This window comes from Platichthys flesus, chromosome 24, assembly GCF_949316205.1.
Source record: "Platichthys flesus chromosome 24, fPlaFle2.1, whole genome shotgun sequence".
NCBI lineage: Eukaryota > Metazoa > Chordata > Actinopteri > Pleuronectiformes > Pleuronectidae > Platichthys > Platichthys flesus.
The window spans coordinates 13281572-13301730 of NC_084968.1; the positions used below are offsets into that span (position 1 = coordinate 13281572).

The window sequence follows — 20159 nt, forward strand, 5'->3', positions numbered from 1 at the left end:
ATAATACTAATACACAATAATTATAATACGTACTTTTTCACCAGACCTTTGTTGAGTATGTTTATTAACCTAAAGGAAAAGGATTTATAAGAAGAAGAAAACCAACATCAGAGTAAACCCAATAATAAATGCAAGCATGGGCGCTTTTACTCTGAAGGCTCGTCCACCAAAGCGGAAGTCTTCACGCGCTCAAACCTCCGGGATGCTGATGGCGAACAGAAGAGTTTTAACCTGAAAGTGAAAGACGACATCGACGTGAAGGTGAGCAACCGAAAGAAACGACGACAGACAACCGAGGACAGAGAGACGTGTCCCCGACTGACACGCGCCGTGTCCGGGGCTGGTCTCACGGGCTCTGCGGTCCGGGCCTCGCTGCTGCCCTGCTAGCGTAAGCACATGCTAGCAGCGTTAGCAGGTGCTAGCGTTAGCACATGCTATCACTGGTTAGCAGCTAGTAGCAGCCTTAGCAAATGCTAGCAACGTTAGCAGGAGCTAGCAGCAGGAGCCAACGCAGGTCTGTGTGGATTGTGAACGTCTGTGGTGATTTCAGACATTAAAACGTGTATTTACAAAATGGCTGAATGTCTCTGAACGTGGCGGAGAGGCCTCAACACCAGAGGAAGAGGATCTGAATCCAAAGATCACTATGAAACACATGTGGTGCAACAATAACAAACAACTAATATATCTTGTGTTACTCTACTGACTTCACATGGTCATTTAAGTGTAAGTGTTGGTGTATGAACAACTTAGTAATATCAATAGTGGGCCAGTGTCAAAAAATACTACTACACCTCCATTTGTATTCACCAGAGCAGTTCCTGTTGTAAACAAACCTCTCTGGTCCAGTGTTGATACTCCTGAGCCTCCTCACAATGACTCCTTGTCAGTGAGTCCTTCTCAAATTGCTGCTCAATGTCCTGTCACTTGTTGTTGTTTGTGTGCTGGACGTTGTGTGCAGATCTTTTAAAGAAGTGTATCTCCACGACCCGACATGCTGCCACCACACACCAGTTAATGACATAAAAAGGGAGAAGTTTGGGATAAACTCTGTCATTAAAACATGATGATTTGCTTCTTAGTACCAGTTATGTTAGATGTTAATGTGACAATGGTATCACGATTAAAATATATTTGAAAATCCCTGATAAATTATAAACCATGTGAGTTCCAATGGGTCTTATCAGACGGGTCAGTGCCAAGTAACTACCTGTGATTAACGAGTTGTTATGAAATGGAAACTGTGCATTGTGCGATTTGCTTTGTCGACCTGTGCTTGTCTCGACTGTTCCCACCAGGGTTGAGCCTGCAAGTGAAATAAATGTGTGTTTCTCTTCTAGATGTCTGACTTGCCTCTCCTCTTCTTGTTTGATAGTGAAGATCAGGTCATGTCATAGACAGAGTGAGTGTGTATCTGACAGGAAGCGCCAGAGAGGACAAGACCTTCCACATAAGGGATGTTACCGTGGAAGCCGACGTCCACTCTCATTCAATAATTCTTTCCCTTTTTGTTTTTTAAATTCAGCTTTGCATTGCTATTGGAGCGTTGTGCCCTTTCTCCTGCTCCAGGGCCCTTACGAGCCCCCCCCACGCAGGGCTCACAGGGAGACTGTTTCTGAGTGAAGAGCAGGCTGTGTCCTTCAAGCTTAACTGAAAGCCCAGTCACCATTGTTGTAGAGCCATGGACCTGCTGTAAACCTGACAGCCAGCTGTCCACAACACCCTCTCCACGACTGCTCCATCCATCTAACTCCTTAACCTTCTTAAGGCTGCAGATACCATGTCTCATCCCCTTTATAACCCATATGAATCTGGGAACCAGAGTTCCAGCCAGGGGCCATATGGGCTCCCTAGTGTGCAGGCAGAGAGGGACTCTCGGAGGGCAACCTCTGTCCTGGGACCAGGGTCAAGCTTCTCTTCTTCTGCAACTCCGGCCAACCATGGTGGTAATATCCAATCCCTGCCAGTGAACTACAGGCCTGAACAGAGTCTGGCCAGAGTCAACGTGGGGGATGTAGAGAGATCTGTGGACTCAGATATACGCAGAGCCAGAGAGGAGGTGACATCCTCAGGCCAGAGCACTCGCTTCACCTACACAGGGACGACGTCCTATCCGATGTCCTCAACCTCTGCCTCTGGTGGACGCAGACAGTCTGATGTTGAAAGTAGAAGTAGCTCCTTGGACTGGTTGCCGTGCTACAAAGGATCAACTGCAGCTGATTCTTCAAATTTCCTTTCACCGCCCGCTTCATGTAGCCGTACAAGCATTGGGGGCAGTACGGTTAATGCCTCCAGTGACAGACAGCGTGATGGACAGTCATTCCCAGTATTAGGTGATTATGACTATCGGGTACCAGACAAACCTGCAGCTCCAACTGACACAAGTCGCCCCACGTACACGTCCGAGTCTGCTTCTAGCATCCTTTTAAATTTTGGACTTGAGAGAGAGGATTTGGAATATCTTGTCCAATACCCCGAGGATCAGCTCACCCCGGCCAGGCTTCCGTTCATCTTGCGGGAAATCCGCATCCAGAAGACCAATAGAGCTATGACTGCAGTTGAGTCAAAACCCTATCCTGAACCCCAACCGTTCAGAGGTGCCATTGGCAGGGACAGTTTGACTGGTTCTGCAGGGTCAGCAGCCGTTCTCCAGCCCAGCAAAGTGATCGACTATGGACATACTAGCAAATACGTTGGAGGGGTTGGGGATGAGATTGGCAGGAGTGCTAACAGTGTTGGGAGTGGCAGTATGATGTTGGCGAACACTAGCCACAGTCAAGAACCACCTCAAAAGGGAGGTAGCTCTGTCGCCAAACCTTCGTACAACTCAATACAGAGCTCACTTGCTCCCCCACCCATTGATCCAGCAAAGAAGTTGAAGAACCAACCGATCCAGACACCTCAACCAATCGTTAGCTCTGCTTCTCTGCCAAGAAAAGACGGAGACAGAACAGTTTATATGCCTGAAGCCGGCAAACCCCTTCCTTTGAAAGAACTTAAGACAGATCGCAAGTCAGCATCAGTGACCCAGCCCTCTTCCACTTTGATTCATGGTGTGCATCCTGACCGACCTGGTCTTGTGCTCATCGGCAACAGTAATGCCAGTGGCACTAAGATTCCGACCACAACTCAAGGTAAAGGATCAGTTGTTGCTGAGCAGAGGCAGATGCAGCAGAGGCAGCAGAACCAGATGCCACAGAGCCAGATGCACCAGATGCCACAGAGCCAGATGCTGCAGAGCCAGATGCCACCGAGCCAGATGCACCGAATGCCGCCGAGCCAGATGCCACAGAGCCAGATGCACCGGATGCCGCCGAGCCAGATGCCACCGAGCCAGATGCACCAGATGCAGCAAAGCCAGATGCACCAGATGCAGCAGAGCCAGATGCCGCAGAGCCAGATGCACCAGATGCAGCAGAGCCAGATGCCGCAGAGCCAGATGCACCAGATGCAGCAGAGCCAGATGCACCAGATGCAGCAGAGCCAGATGCAACCACAGAAGCAGCCAGAACGATCAACGATTATCCCTCGTCCAATCAATCATCCACCACCTCAGCCAGCCCTGAGCTCTATGAACTTTCCGCAGTCCCAGGCACCTTCCAGCAGCCAGGGTCCGGCAAAGAAGCCAGTGTCCAAGGGTCTGCCAGCGCCGGGTATGATGTACGACTATGCGGCGGCCTCACCGAGAGCCTTTCCACATACCTGTTCTCTGTGTTTCAAAGAATGCTCTCAGATGAAGGTGAGTACAAGAATGCACTCTCCCTATAAACAATTGTGGGTTGTTCATTTTAATAAATTTACAATTTGTTTTCTTTTAATCTTCATCAGATCCTTTAAAAAAGATAATTTTTTCTTTGAAGATCTGACAAAAGTGCAAAGGTGATACTTTGATTTTGAACATGAATGATAAATTACTCTTTGGAGTTTGAATTGATCAGTGGTTACGCAGTAAACACATAAAAAGCCTTCCATCGCCTGAGGTGTGTTTGTAAAATGAATCTATACTAGGGCTGCTCGATTATGGAAGAATTCATAATCACGATTATTTTGGACAATATCAAAATCCCAATTATTCAAACGATTTTTAATATGTGCCCTTATTCTGAAGTCTATGCTTTTATTTTTTTAATCACTTCCGAGGACGGCTGCGTGTCTTATTCCTCCGTGAAACTAGGATATCGGTGCCTGGTTATTCAAACCCTTAATGATGTGAACCCTAACACACCATGGCCGACTGGCCGGCGCGGAGAAATGCGGGTCCGGTCTGACTGGTCTAAACAGCCAGGCGGGAGAGCGCTTGTAAATAGCGTTGCGCTGCGCCGCCGCTAACATGGTCTGCTGCTGCCCTCCCTGCTTTTCCACTCACGCTGTTTTTCTCACCGCCGGTCAACACACACACAACTCGCCTCCTTCACTTTACTGCTGCTTGAGAGAGAGAGCCAGTCAGCTGGGCCGCTGAATGCTCTCGGGGAAGGACTGAATTGCGCACGCGCGTCCATTTTGAAAAAAAATTCAAACTCATTTCAACTAATTTTAGTAGTTTGGAGATCGTTTGACCCCATTATCGTAATCACGATTAAATTTCGATTAATCGAGCAGCCCTAATCTATACATTGCAACTCGTTGACCCTCACCTCACTGATGTTCTACAAACTGATGTTTTGGTTTCAATGATGTTCGCTGTCCCTATTTTTTGGAGCCAAGCTTCCATTTTTTATGTATTCTTAATAATTTTTTGTTTCCAAAACTATTTCAGTCATTACTAAACGCACTATGAACTTGAAGCCAACCAGTAAACATTGTACTTCTTGAATCAAAAATCAGAAGAGAGAATTTTTTCTTTCTCGAACATCTTTTGGATTATCTTCCTCTTTTTTGGGACGCCATTTTTCACGTTTTGAGAACTCAATGCACCGGCTTCTTCCTCCTGCCAGTTTTCCACATCGACCTGCCTTTACCCAGATGGAGATGTGTCTGCTTTTGGTTAAGTCCTGATCCATTCCTGATAGAGACCTGTGCCGCAGATTTGGTTTTACGCAAGACTGAAGAGCCAGACGTTGCAGAATCCAGAGCCCCAAGAAGAAGGCCTTTTATTTTGGTTGCCACCAGAACTGTGACTCCTCATTTGCCGTTGAAACCAAGCTTAATAAAAGCAGCTGTAACTAGAATGTCACTAATTGACTTGCTTACCTCCGCCAACAGTCTTGGCGGAGGTAAGCAAACCCACAGATATAAGTATTTTTTCATCAAGATCCCTGAATTATTCTCTGGGAAATTGGTGAAAATGTACCGAAAAAACAACCTGATCTCACAATGTTAAAGAATTATTTAGATAGTTCTGGATCCGCCCCCTTTGTCCGAATCCAAACCATAATAAATTATCCTGCTGACAAACAAACCAACAAAAAAACAGACATGAGCAAAAAACATAAACACCTTGGCGGAGCTAAGTTGGAGTTGTCTCTCACCCTCCACCACTTGCTACCACCGTCTGTCAGCTCCAGAGAGAAATAAAGGTTTCAGTCATGTTGACGGTTCTGTGGAGTTTTTCAGCTTCGGTGCTCGGGTCTTGATGTGTTTAATATTTGTGTCCACATTTAGGTGTTTTAATATTTGTTTTCATGTTAGTTATGTTTGTCAAATAAGGCTCAATTCATGCACAGCTTTTTAATGACTCCATGAGCCTTTTTCACTTTATAACTTTAATGATTTACTATTTTTCACTGCGAGCATTTATAAAATGGCCTTTTTCCCATTTACAAAAACTGAGGGATAGAATTGGACAAGCTCTGAAGCTCCAAGGAACTTCTGTCATGCTGCCGTAAGGTTGAACAATCAGATAATTTAATATATATCCTGACGAGGTCTGATTAAATGTTGTGTTTGTTTTGTTTGTTCTGATTGCCAGGATTGGATCTCCCACCAGAACACCACTCTTCACCTTGAGAGCTGCAGAGTCCTCCGGACAAAGTTAGTTTTTCTTCAGAATTTTGTGACAGAATTTCCGATGAACTGAGAGAACGAGAGAAGGATCTTAGGATTGTTTGTCTCTATGTCACGAAACCAAAGATGTAGCAGTCGATACCGATTACTTGAAATTACAATCATTCTCAATTCCATGGCAAAACAACAAATCCCACTTACTTCAACACAAACACACACACACTAACACCCCCCCACACACACACACTTTAAGTCACAAGTAACAAATGTTTTGTTTCTTCACAGATACCCAGAGTGGAATGGTGCTATCGTACTCAAACCCAGGTACATCTCTCCAGTCTTCAGACAGGAGTAGTAGCCAAACCAGTTGTAAACTGATGACGATTTTGGGACCTTTCCTTTGCCTGTCATTAACCTCTGCTTATCTCGTTCCCTGTTGTTTTCAGGGATGCAGGGAAAGATGTCAAGCCCTCGTCCTCAGCTCCTGCGCAGACTCACCAACAGCGTCAAAAGAAAAGTAGTCATGAGAGCCACTCCCGCTCCCACAGCCCTCGTCGCCACTTCAGCTCGGAGGGTCGAGGAGAGAAACGCAGCCGATCCCGATCACCGCGCAGCTCCAGATACTCTCACAGGTTTGAAAGACACAAATGATGATTATGAGCAATAATGTTTGGAAAATTACCAAAGATTCATTTGAAGGTCATTTAACAAATCCTGCAGTGAAACTTTTTATTGTTTTTAAATTTACCATTTGTTTAACCAACCGTTAAAATAAATTCTCCATTCTTTAGTTCCAGATCTCGTTCTCGTTCCCGTTCTCCACGATATGACCGTCATCGGTCTCGTTCAAGGAGCCAGGAGAGACCGGGAAGAAGAGGTGATAGGTCCCCACCGAAGAGGAGCGACATGAGAAGGTCCCCTCCCAGGAGGAGCGACATGAGAAGGTCCCCTCCCGGGAGGACTGACATGAGAAGGTCTCCTCTCAGGAGGAGAGACATGAGAAGGTCCCCTCCTGGGAGGACTGACATGAGAAGGTCCCCTCCCAGGAGGACTGACGAGAGAAGGTCCCCTACAAGGAGGACTGACGAGAGAAGGTCCCCTCCTCCGAGGACTTACGTGAAAAGGTCCCCGCTAAGACGGAGTGATGCGAGAAGGTCCCCACAAAAGAGGAGCCGAGAAAGACGATTGACCTCAGAGCGGTCCCCTTCACCGAGAAAGAGCAGCACAGAGAGACTGGCACAGAAACTGCTGCAAAAAACAGGTTTGACAAGCTGCAAACATTTTTACACCTCAACTTTAATAACAGCAACACAGTGGAAACTCTCCTCTGACACTGTTTGTCCCCTTTGTCTCTCTAGATGTCCAGTCTCTGTCCAAACAGACTGACCTGGAGGCTGTGGTTAAAAATTTACTCGCTGAGATAACCAAGATGAAGTCTTCCTCCTCGTCATCCACTTCGTCGGCCAAGGGAGGAAAAAGCCTGAAGTCTACTCCCGCTGCTGGAAGAATGGGCTCCTCCTCTGCTGCCTCTTCATCATCGTCCCTTTCAGCAGCGAAGAAGAAGACGACAACATTAACCAAGGCCGTCCTGAAGAAGAGTGATGCAAGTGGTTCCACAAAGACTAAGGTTGGTGTGTATTTGTTTGTGTATTAACATCATGGACATTTAGCAACAGTCAATAGCTGGAAATCAATTTTCCTCTTTCCCCTTCCCTGGACGCCCTTCTTACTATTTGTTAAATTCAAGCATTTTCAGTTTAAAACACCAAAGTCTACGTCTTTCTCTCTCAGTCCGTCAGACCGACATCGTCACCTCCAACCAGGGTGAGGTTAGGAGGGATTCTTAAGAAGGTCGCTCACAGTGATATGGTTACTGTGATGGAGCAGTTCGGAGAAATCGAATCAATTGTAATGCACCGGCAACAACTCCAGGTTTGTACGACAGAAGAGTTCATGTTTCTGCTTGTAGGTGCAATGATTGAATGTCTCTTCACAACATGGATTATACTTTGATTCTGGCTAAGATGTTGATGACATTCGTTATGTTGACATCAGGCAAGCTGTCGGCATCGTGCCGATAAATTGAACCATAAGTTGATAACTTCATATACGCAAATACGTCCTGACGGTGGTGATAATCCAGGGTCTTGTGTGTTTGTGTAGGCAATGGTGACTTTTAAGAAAGAGGAAGACGCTAAGAAACTGAAGAAATTAGGGGAACTCGTCTTGAAAGGATTCCCCATCACTGTCATCAAGGAGTTGGTATGTCTGACCAAAACCATGTATAATTATCATATACAGTGTCGTTAATCAGATGAATCTAAAATAACAAGTCTTATTTCATTTGTTTTCAGGATACTAAGCCAAAGAAGACTCCTCTGAAGTAAGATATGCTTCGTTCTCACAGTTTAACATTGATAAGTAGCAGCAGGAGGCAGGACGTGACCTATAAACTCCACAGATGTAGAGATTAATTTAACTTTTTACACATGACAAGAATGAAATATGACAAACTACAAAGAATGACTTAATTTTCTCTCAAATCTACAGGTATTGTTTCCACAATCATTCATTTGTCATTACATTTTTTTATTTAAAAATGAGCGAATGCTAAAAAGTACATTCAAACTTTCATTTCTCTGTTTTCTCTTTCCTTGACAAACATGCAACTGTTGTTCACAGAAAACCGTCTGTCTCCAGTGTCTCCACATCTCAAACCTCTAAATCCACAAAGCCCACGACCGTCAGAAAGGTTCCGTCTACATCTGTCAAAACTTCACTTACTCGTCCAAAAAAGCCTTTAGCTTCAGCCTCTGCAGCAAAGGGAACCACACCAGGCAAATGTACCAATCAGAAAGCAGCTGTTAAAGGCTCATCCGGTCTCACTAAAGGCAAAGTCTCGGTTCCCAAACCCAGTACCGTCTCGTCCAAGCCGATCGCCAAAACGGCAAAATCTAATCTGCAGCAAGGAAAGACTGTCAAGGTCAGTAAACCAAAGACCTCGAGTCTCAGAACCAGTGTCTCAGAACTTGTCCCTGAAGTAAAGGTCACAGTGGGAACAGCCTCAGCTTCACAGGAACCTGAAACACCAGTGGACAACTTGGCCGCAGCAGGACATTCAACAAAAGAGTTGAAGTCAAAAGAATTAGACTCAAAGGTTCAACAGTCTGTGGTGGTGCTGGAAGACTCGGTCAAGGTTGAGACGAGAGATGAGACAGGTCCTGAGCTGAGGCACGAACCGGAGCCTGTCACAGGCGATGCATTGGCTAAAGAAGCCGGAGGAGCCGAGCCGATGGAGCTCGGGGAAACGGGAGAAACAGGAGTGGACGTGGCAGAGCCCATGGAAGCAGAAAGTTGTGCTGAGGTCAAAGAAGAAAAACTGACAAAGGAGGAAGCTGCTTCTGACAAATCCACTGAGAGTCAACAAACAACCAGGAAAGATGAGACCAGACCTCCTGCTGTTCCACCTCCAGACACAGAAGCTGATCCTAAACCTGCAGACACAAGTTCTCAGATGCTTAAGACCACCATTGAAACAGAAACAGCTGATGAAGCGTCAGCACAGGTCCCAGAACCAGAGGCCGCAGCCCCTGAGTCCAAATCCATTGAGAGTCAACCAGCAACCAGTAATGATGAGACCAGGCCCCCTGCTGTCCCACCTGCGTCATCACAGGTCCAAGGCCCGGAGTCCACAGAACTGTCTGCAGCTTCCGGTCAGGTCATCGAGATGGAGGCTTCACGACCTCCGAGCTCAACTGAAGAGCGGGAGAAAACTACAATGGAAGCAGGTTTGTTGGAGACCAGGGGAAGGATGGTGATATTTAACATAGAAAGACCAAAGCACACGTTGTGTTAGTCCGTCAGTGTCTCCTTTACGTCTTTGTACCTTGTTTTAATTGGAAGTGGCACGGCTCTTGTTAATGACAGTCATCATCATAGTTCATTTTCTTTTTTAAGAAGATCCTGCGTCTGCCGTGAAGAACCAAATGGATCCCAAATCAGCTGAGGGGGCAGACAAAGTTTCAACTGAGCCGCCAGCCGGAGCAGTGAGCGAGCCACAACCGGCAGGAGCCACGTCTCCACCTGCAGATCTGACGATCGGGGAGATGGTTGAAAAGCTCTTTAATCTAAAAACAATCTGTAAGAAATATAAGCGATTTTGCTGCGTTGGTCTCACTGGAAGCAAAAATGTATTTGTTCTAACCCTCTGTCGTTTTCATTCATAGCGCTTTTAGAGAAGAAAACCTGCTCCACAAAAGGGGTACGTTTTCTCAAATCACCTCATGAAACTCACCGTGACTTGGATGTCACAAATTGAGCAGAATAACTCATCCGGTGAAAGGTGTTTATTAAAGATCTCTGTAATCTTACGTCGATGACTAGCTCTCATTGTGATCTCTCGCTCTCTGTCTTCACTGCAGAAGTTTCTTGGCCTGGGTCGGAAGATGCTGATGATCACCAACCTGCCGAAGTACGAGGCCGACCCCTACACGGAGGCAGACGTCGCCAACCTGCTCATTCCATTCGGATTTGAATATTCATCATTAAAAATCCAGGTTCTTCCTCAGATTTGCGTGGTAGGCACCGGATTTTATAAATCAGTAGAACGTCCGAATCAGAATCTAAAGATCCTAAAGGTTCTGAGACATCTTCAAACCCCTGTCCGGCAGAGGTTAAGAGCATCTGTGTTATAGTTGGGTAGATAATACATATTTCTTTCCGTTTCCTTCCTCTAAGGCTTTCGTGGAGATGCCGTCAGCTTTCAAGGCCTTTCACCTCATTACCATGTTTCCACAGAGAGGCCCCACCTTCAAAGGGAACAAACTGAAGTTTCACGTCGTGCACTCCGGCATTAAAACAGATCCGGTGAGTGTTTGTCCCGATGCTGCTTGTTTTTGTTTTAGAGGTTTTTTTAAAAATGTTCCCAAAATGAAATCCTGCCTATTGTCATGTGTTCTTGTGCAGATGGGGTTTTATAAATCGGCGATGAAGGTGATGAACTCTGTAAGTGACACACATGCACTTATATCTTCTTTACTAAGTGAATAGAACGAGCTGATTCAGATTTGTGGCAAATTTCAATTCACATGTGGTCTCTTGTTCAGTTAGATAAGAGGTAAATTTGACTTGTCGGATTAACCGCTCGCTCCTTGTTCTCGCTGCAGTCGGTGGACGACACGGAAGGGAGGATCATCTTCATCACTAACATCTCACCGAGCGAAACCCGAGACCTCAGGGAGGCTTTGAGAAAAATCACTTCAGTCACAAACTTCCTGCCTCTGCTCAACAAGGTATAAACACACACACACAGACGTTTCAGTGAGTTAATAAAGACTTCCTGTTCTCATTATCGGTCCTGTATATTTCTGTTTCAGGTTTTTATTGAACTTGAATCCAGTCTTCATGCCGATCGGCTCGGAGTGTGGTACAGCCTCCAGGAACAAGCCGGTGGTTACTCACTGTGCCGGCTGAGACACTCATGGGCTAGACACTTCAAAGCTCGTGAGTCTTTGGGAGGGACAGACTTATTTAATTTGGAAATTCAATGGTTTTTATATATTACTTACTTAAGCCCTCCTTGCAGCTCATAAGCTCGCTCCGAAGGCTCTCCGGGACAGCAAGTACGCCCCCCCCGGAGCGTCTATCCCCTCAGTGGAATCTGAGGTTCCACTGTGCAGCGGCGGACCGTATTGGCTCACTATGCCTACGAGTCCCTTTGTGTTCCCCACAGATTCTCCTTGTTTCATCATCCCAGGTAAGAGAAACAGCTGGACGCAAAATTTAGCTGCTGAATTTAACAGGTTTTTGTTCAGTTAAGTGATTCTCCTCTTTTTTTGCCTCCAAGATTATGTGACTGTCAAAAGAAATATGAATACGAAGGTAACCAATTTCCTTTTGTTTAGTTTAAAACCAGCAGTAGAGCCTTTATGTCCAATCAAAGCCCAACCGTCCTATTAAATGAATCGAAGCTGCTCGCACTCAGTCCCCTCAATATGCCTGTTTTTTTGTGTGTCCTGCAGAAGCTCAACAGTCAAAGTTCCATGTTCCCCACACTCATGTTGACCGGTTTACCAGATAAAGGCTACAGTCAGGAGGACGTGGCCAGGCTGGTCTGGCCTTATTTCCCCAAACAAACTCTCTACTCTCTGAACAACAACGTGGTCGTGCTGACTCTGCAGAGGAGGGTGAGGACAAAAGGCTGCAGACGGACAATAGTTCCAGTTGAACCGAGTTATAACATTTTTCTTTCTTCTCCGCTCCAGGCCTTCGTGCATTTCAGCAATTGGAGGTCGTGCGATGGTTTTATCCAAGATCACATCATGAGGCAGATTCCTTTCAAACGCTTTGTTCTCAAGGCCCACTTTGTCCTGGAGTACATGTATCCTGAGTCAAAAGAGGTGTGGACACTGAGGAGAGAGTTAAACAGGACAACATGATCGTCTCTTGTTCCTCACTCAGCCTGGGAACCGTTTCTCAATGAACATTCAAACTTTCTTAACCATTTGGAGAAAAGATGTTTTCCGACTGAAACGTGTTTTAACAGCATCTGTGTCTTCTTGCAGGAGCTCATGTACAAATCCATGATGAAATGGAGCAACTCTGTAAGTTCCTAATCATTTATTTGAATCGTAAATTATTATATTCCTTGACTTCTTGGTGCTTAACACCAAGTTGACTGTTATTTTTCAGCGTGTTCCAGATCCCCAGTCTCTGGAAGAGCGGCTGCTCTGTGTGGAGATCTCTGAGAGCAGTGTCCACATCATCAAGACCGTCATGAATACTGTGGCGTCCATTGCTAAATTTGCCAGCTTCCTGCCGCTTGCCAACAGGGTACGACAACGACACAACAACACAACATCACACTGCTTCAGATTTTACATTAGACTTTGGTTGTGGGCTGAGGAGACTAACTTCTCTCCTCAATCCCAAACCACTTGTTTTGATTCAGCTAAAGATTTAAAAACTCCCCAAAAAATCATTTTGACTAATAATAATAATCAGTGACAAATCTACTAACCAACCAACTTACCCACCTGCCTACCGACTTTACAACCAACTAGTTTAACTTGGTAAAACCCTTTACCTTTCATAAATGCAATGGTGATTTAAAAGCTCTTAATTCCTGCCCCCTCTCTCTCTCTCCCTTTCCCTCTCTCTCTCTCTCTCTCGCTCTTTTCACTCTGTCCATCACTGTCTCTCCACCTCAGATCTGTGTGGAGATGGTTGACTCCAGTGGTGTAGCCCAGGTGGTGGAGAAGCTCACGTCTTCCTCAGTGAAGTGCATATTCGGGTTTGTTTGTCCTTAACTTAGAGATAAGAAATATGAATACATTTTTATTAATCCCTTGTCCTCACACCTAAACTGACAAATGTTTTTTTTCCTCTTTCTTCACAGGAACAAAGTTAAACATGTTGAATCGTGAGTAAATTGCTTATAAATAAAAACGTTGGCAATCTTCTGTCTGATGTCTGCTACGAACCACCAGGTCACATGCAGGTTTACACTAAGGCCACAGATCATTTAGAGATTATTGATATAAACTGTGCATGTCCCAGATTTATCGATATAAAGAACAATATGTTGTCATTGTAAGAAGCTTTTCTGTTTTTTTTATTTAGTGCGAAGAGTCGAAAGCAGCGTCTTGAGGGCTCCAGTGAGATCTTCACAAACCTTGAACCTGAAGATGAGTCTCCACCCAAGTCTCCTCCTCCTGAATGTTCAGATAATGATCTGCAGCTTCTTCTACAAACCAGTGACTCCGCGTCTGCAAAACCAGCTGCTCCGAATGAACCCATCACTGGTGAACCTGTCGCAGCTGAACCAAGTTCCACGGCTGCAGGTGACGTAGCGGTGGAGGAGGACAAAGAGAAAGTGGGACCTGAGATGGTCCTGGACTCCGGTGATGTTCCTCAGGCAAATGAAGATGTAGAGAAAGTCACAGAGACGGAGGACGTGTCAACAACAGCAACTATTGATGCTCCTGCTGATGGAACCAGTGTCCCAGCCGATTCCAGCACTGGTGTGGTCGCCTCTGAAAAAACCAGCACAGATCTCCCTCGGATTAACCAGGACGTGTTCAGGGCCATCAAAGCAGCGGTTCACCGGCACCGACTGACCCAAGACATGAAGACACAGAGTGAAGAGAACGAGGTGACGCCTGGCTTTAATCTCAGAATAGAACAAAACAATGTTCCCCAATCTGCAGATCATGGTGTCTTCATATTTAAATTCTACTGTCACTAATCCAGAGAAGCTGACCCTCTTCTTTTTAATGATTCATTTGTAGAGCTCCAGCAACATTAGTGTCAAGGATGAAGTCACACATCAAGAAAAGGTAAATGTCCAGTTTTGTATTCCTTGAAATGTCCTGTAACTTATCTGTCCTCCTTTTCACTGATCTTTGTAAAACTGATGGTTGTGTATCTATTTGATTGTTTGAGATTTTCTTTGTTCTTGATCCAGGTTCAGAAGGATTCACACACTTCAGACGTCTTCACTGTTAATGAGCCACAATTCAACATCAGGGACTTTGTCACTGTTGATGAAGTTGCTGAAGATGTGGAAGAAATGAGCCCGGACCCCGGTAGCTCCTCGTCCTCCTCAGGGAGAAAAGAAACACAGAGCTCAGACGCTTCATCTGCTCCAAAACAAACCTCAAATAGATCCTCCACCAGATCCTTGAAAGACTCTAAGAGCTCCGCATCTTCCTCTTCCAAGTCACCCAAAGATAACGTGAAGAGAAGCTCGTCTTCTCTCTCGACCTCTGTGTCGCCAAAAAAGACGAAGGACTCATCTAAGCCGACCAAATCCTCTTCCTCTGCGTCTTTTCTGTCTCTTGAAACCTCCCCCTCCTCTTGTCACAAGGCACAGAGGAGCAAGACCAAGTCCTCAAGATCGTCCCCAGCTCCCAGTGAAAGGGTAAAGAAGCCACCAGCAGCAGTGGAGCGTCGCCCTGTGTCACAGAGAGAAGCAGCAAAAGAGAGTGTAGTGGCAAAGTCTGACCACAAAGTGGCAGCAGAGGGCATTGCTGCAAAAACTGTTGAGTCAGAGACCAAAATAGAAAAATCCTCAGCGATGCATCCATCTGCAGAGGAACAGAGATTCGGGTTGAACCAAGACCAGAATATGGAGACTGATTTAAAGGACACCACACTCAAAGACCCGGAGAAAGGCAAAGAGAAAAAGGAAGAAGAAGAAGAAGAGGAGGATGATGATGAAAAGTACGAAATCCTTGATTCCTTCGATCACAGAACAAATGAAAACATAGATAACAAGTCACCTGAACCTGAGAGTTTGCAAGAGGAAAACTTTCAGGTCTTGGACAGCGTCGACGATGAAGACGATGGTGGAGAAGCTTGTTCTGAGAAGGTGGTAGAAGGTTCAACAGAGGACAAAAGAGCATCAGTTCAAGAGGATGACAAGCCTGCAGTTGAAGACTCTGCAATTAAACTAATGACATCAGCAGAATCCTGCAAACCCTCCAAAGATGTCCAAGAACCTGAAGATGGAATCCCAGCAGCTGAAGACCAGCCTCCTAAAGTCTGTGACAACAAAGACAGTGATGTTGCTGAACAAGAAACCTTCAAGATATTGGATTCAATTGACGATCAGATGACAATGGACCAAAACAATGATTCACAGAGTGATCAGATGTCTACAGACATTTCACGTAGAGAAGAAGAAGAGGAGGATGCCTCTAAGGTAGTGGATTCTGTTTCAGATCAGCCAACAACTACAGAGTCTGAGTCTGACAACAAGAAACCTGACGCTACTTCTAGAAGAGATGATAGATCCTCAAAGAGGAGTGGCCTGAGGACCAGAGCATCCAAAGGTGAAGAGAAGGTCAAATCAAGAGCCCAAGACCCTGAAGAGGAGAAGGTGTCTGAGATGGTCCATTCGACTGAAGAACTGGTTCAAGAAGCGGCCACCACAGAAAGGACCGATAGAAGAAGGAGTGGAAGAGGAAAGAAAGAGGACAAAATGACTCTGAATCTCACTGAAGCATCTGAAAAACCAGATGAAGGTGAGGAGGCTTCGTATGAAATCTTAGACTCTGTGGAGGACGAGACTGTGACTGAGGAACCGGTCGTTATGACGAGATCCACCAGAGGAAGAAGGGGAAGGACGACTCAGAAAGACCAAACTAAAAAAGAGGACACACCGACAAGAAGTCGACGCACTCCTGTCAGAGAGTCACAGGAAAAAACTCCAAAGATGGAGAAGGAAGCATTTTCAAAAGAGAACTCACCAACAAAGAAGACTGACATCACTGTAAGAGAGGAAATAGATGAGGAAGCCACCTATGAAATATTAGACTCTGTGGAGGACGAGGTTCTTCACGAGGACCGGCCCCCCACAGGAGGGAAAAGGAAGAGGGGAAGACCAAAGAAAGCTGTTAAATCAACTAGAAAAAACCCTGTAACACTGAAGGGCGACAAAGAGGCTGATGATGAAGAAGCTGATGATGAAGAAAAGGTGTCGTATCAGATTCTTGATTCTGTGGAGGATGAGATGGTTGAAGATCAACCTCCCACAGAAGAGTCGCCCAAAAACGAGGAGGAAGAGCCTGTGTATCAGATTGTAGATTCTGTGGAAGATGATCAAGTTCAGGAAGAGTTGATGACCACTGAGGAGTCAAAAGATGAAACTTGTCCAAAAGAGGAGGAAGCAGCTGTTCAAGAAGATGCACCAACGTGTAGGACCGTTGTGGAAACGTCCGAAGAACGGATCACCAAGGATTTAGATCATGATCCGTCTGCTGGTCTGGAAAAGAGAGAAAGCTCATCCAAAGCAAACATCAAGGAAGAAGGTACATCAACGACAACGTCTCAAAAAGATCCCACAACACCAGAAGTGGAGAAGAACCAAGTGAGTGCTCTGGTGGACCTGGATGAAGTGAGTGATGAGGAGGAAGATTACCCTGACGACATAGCTGAGGAGGAAGAACTGAGGGAGAGCAAAGCTGCTGCTAAAGAAAAGCAACTCGTCACGAAGGAGGAGAGGAGGACCAGGGAGAGAGAGGAGAGGAGGACCAGGGGGAAAGAGGAGAGGAGGACCAGGGAGCGAAGGAGCCAGAGCAGCAGCAGCAGCAGCAGTGGAGGAGGAGACAGGAGGAGGACAATGGAAAGGGGACGGGAAAAGGAGGAGGAGGAGGTAGACACCAAGGAGATGGTGACTCTGGATGAGGTGGGAGCAGATGAGGCTGGAGAGGAGGTGGTGTTACAGGGTGGAGAGTCTGATGTTGAGACCACGGCTGGAGAACCGGGGGGGCTCGTCACTCTGGATGAAATCGTAGAAGAGGAAGAGGAGGAGGGAAAAGGTGAACAAAGGGGGCTGGAGCCCCGCCCACCCAGCAAGGACGAAGAGTCCCTGGACTCCTTGAACCCGGAGGTAACGAGAATGTCTCTCAGTGAAAGACGTACTTATATATACATGTAGTTTAAAAATAAATAACTTTAAATAACCTTTTGTCTTTTAAATTTAGTGAATTCTTTCCTGCCCCATGTTTCATTGATGTAAACACTCTCTCCCTCTCTCTCTCTCTCTCTCTCTCTCTCTCTCTCTCTCTCTCTCTCTCTCTCTCTCTCTCTCTCTCTCTCTCTCTCTCTCTCTCTCTCTCTCTTTAGTATTTGGTGACTCTAGATGAAGCAGGTGAGGATGAGGAGGAGAAGGTGGACGAAGCAGAGAAAACATCAACATCTGCTAAACGCAAATACGATGACGACACAGGTTTGTGTTACCTTGAAAACCACAACTCTTCACCTGTAAACATCTCATTGGGATACTGTGTGTTTTAGGTCAAACTAAGTTTTAAGTCTTTTCTTCTTTGACCTGTTGTAGAGGAGAACGTGAACTTTGTGACGGTGGATGAAGTGGGAGAGGTTGAAGAGGAGGAGGAGGAGGAGGAAGAACATAAAACTCCCAGGACAAGAGGCCGAGCCAAGAAGAGAACCAGAAAGACGCCAGGTAACACAAACTCATACGTCTGCATCATTTAATTAAACATACAAGTTTTTTTCCTGATTAAACTAAACCAATGTTCGGTTTGTTTAAATGTGTGAATTTGTCATAACTGGAATCTTTTTCACCACAGTGAGAAAATCTGCTCGTGGGAGGAAAGTCGAGGCAAAAGATGAGAGAGAAGAACAGGAAGCCGCCTCCTGTGTGGCCCCGCCCACTTCCCTGGACGCCTCATCGTCCCCGGACAAAGATCCATCATCGTTACTAAGTGACGGGCAGCAGGAGATCCAGAAGGAGGAGGAGGAAGGAGCGACCCCTCCTGCTGTGGAGGACCTGCAGCCTGGGGGCCTGGAGGCAGAGGAGGAGAAAGAGGGATGGAGCAGTGCGGACGTTAAAGGTAAAGAGAGCTGAGGACACACTTCTTTCTGAGCTGTGTGATGTTGCTAGAGAGAGAGAATAATAATCTGTTTTGTCTTTTCCATCCTCTTCTTCAGTTGTGAGTAAAAGGAGGAAGGAGATTGTCGGACCTGAAGCAAAGAGATCTCGTTCTCAGTCTCCTTCTGTTCCTGCCGACTTCAAGCTGCCGCCCTTCAGAGCCAACCAGCCCCTCGGTGAGAATCACTCATCATTCAATATTCACTTCACCAGATTGAAAATAGTTTGATAAGGTTTGTGTGTTTGTGTGTTTGTGTGTCCTTCCAGGTCAGGAGTTCGTGGTCCCTAAATTCGGATACTTCTGTAACATCTGCCGTGTGTTCTACCTGAACGAGAGCAGCGCCAAGGACGTTCACTGCAGCAGCAAGGCGCACTACAACAACCTGCAGGTACACACACACACACACACACATAACACAAGATGTGACACAAAGACACACACACACAAGGCCTGACACGGTTTGTGTTCTTTTGTTCAGGCACTCTACCAGAAGCGTCAACAGAACCTATCAGGAAGTTCAACACCAAACTCTCAAGGCTTCATCTCTGAGTGATCCAGATCCTCATCTGACGCCCTGTTGTCACTCGTGTGTGTGTGTGTGTGTGTGTGTGTGTGTGTGTGTGTGTGTGTGTGTGTTTGTGTGTTTGTCAGCAGGATTGTGTGAAATCCACTCAACCGGTTTCTGTGAAACTTGGTGGGAAGATGGAAAATGGGCCAAGAAAGAACTTTAACTATCAAGTGGATCCAAACACTTTCATTCTGAGATGAAAAATGTATTTTCACTGATTTCCCAGAGAATTATTCTTAGATCATAAAGCAAAAAATGAATCTGATATAAACAAATACTTGTTAATTTAAGTTGCACAGAACAAGTGAGTAGAATCTAAGCCTTTAAGTGTTTGTCTGTTTTTATGCACATTTTTTTACTTATTATTAAATAAACCTGAGTCAGAAATTCAAATTGTTTAATCCTCAGATGTATTTTGGGGACTGATATTTGTGTGTGTGAGCGATTGGCGCAGATTCAAATAAAATCTTGATCTTGTGGAATGTGGTTTCTTAAACTCGACTGAGTGACCCTCTACACGTGTGCGTTTGTGTATAAATGTTAGTCAGACATGAACAGACTTGTAATAAGATAATATTAATACAATATAAAGGAAAAAAACATTTTTGCCAAATGTTCATTTTGTTTCCACAGCTTCCTGTCACCAATAGATAGAAAGTCAATAATTTAAATGTTTTGCTTTTGTTTTCTTCAACCCCCCCCCCCCCCCCCCCCCCATAAGTGCACATGACATAACTGAAGCCTTGTGGGTTTTCACTATAAATAGACGAGCAGCAGAAACGTCCCCACAGCCTCGACTCATGAACACCTGCTGGGTTTTTAGTTTTCACTTTTGCTGTGGTTTTATAATTTCCACCTTTTCTCTGTTAGAATTAACAGACGGCCTTAAAGTCAGTTTGTGTGATAAAGAAAGTTTTAATCTTTAAATTCTTTAACTTCTCATTTCCCTCTGGTCTGTTGAAGCAATTGGTTTAATCCTTTAGAGACGTGTTTAACACAAGTCACATGAAGCGTCTTACGTCTCACTGGGCTGCAGGTCAGTTGCAGCCCAGGGGGCGCTCACGAGGCAGTCCAGTATTAATGTGGGTCTAAGGAGCTGTAGCACGAAAATGTTATGTTTGTGAGATGAAATGTTTGTTTGTTTGTTTATGCCCCTTTGTCCAGATCCACGCCAAAATCGTATGAGTTCTGTCCGGACCTATTTCACATCCTTCCACCAAGTTCCGTTATAATGCGTTGTGTAGTTTTTG

The 20159-nt window shown here is 45.5% G+C and overlaps 1 protein-coding gene across 2 annotated transcripts; it reads left to right on the forward strand.

The window, feature by feature from the left end:
* The first annotated feature begins 139 nt into the window (after nt 1-139).
* LOC133949590 (uncharacterized) lies at nt 140-19386 on the forward strand. 2 transcript variants are annotated; one of them, XM_062383505.1, is made up of 35 exons: nt 140-261; nt 1526-3739; nt 5909-5970; nt 6229-6267; nt 6390-6575; nt 6735-7204; nt 7302-7570; nt 7735-7875; nt 8107-8205; nt 8298-8326; nt 8626-9731; nt 9901-10083; nt 10170-10204; nt 10365-10520; nt 10681-10809; nt 10909-10947; nt 11109-11234; nt 11319-11445; nt 11528-11698; nt 11789-11823; nt 11964-12128; nt 12207-12341; nt 12507-12545; nt 12634-12774; nt 13152-13234; nt 13340-13363; nt 13564-14095; nt 14232-14279; nt 14408-17335; nt 17572-17674; nt 17786-17911; nt 18039-18302; nt 18400-18516; nt 18608-18729; nt 18820-19386. In XM_062383505.1, the coding sequence occupies exons 2-35, from the start codon at nt 1781-1783 to the stop codon at nt 18892-18894; spliced, it is 10263 nt and encodes a 3420-aa protein (XP_062239489.1). In that variant the 5' UTR covers nt 140-261; nt 1526-1780; the 3' UTR covers nt 18895-19386. The 2 variants fall into 2 exon arrangements, with proteins under 2 accessions (XP_062239489.1, XP_062239490.1); XM_062383506.1 differs by having other exon boundaries at nt 9904-10083.
* The last annotated feature ends 773 nt before the right edge of the window (nt 19387-20159 follow it).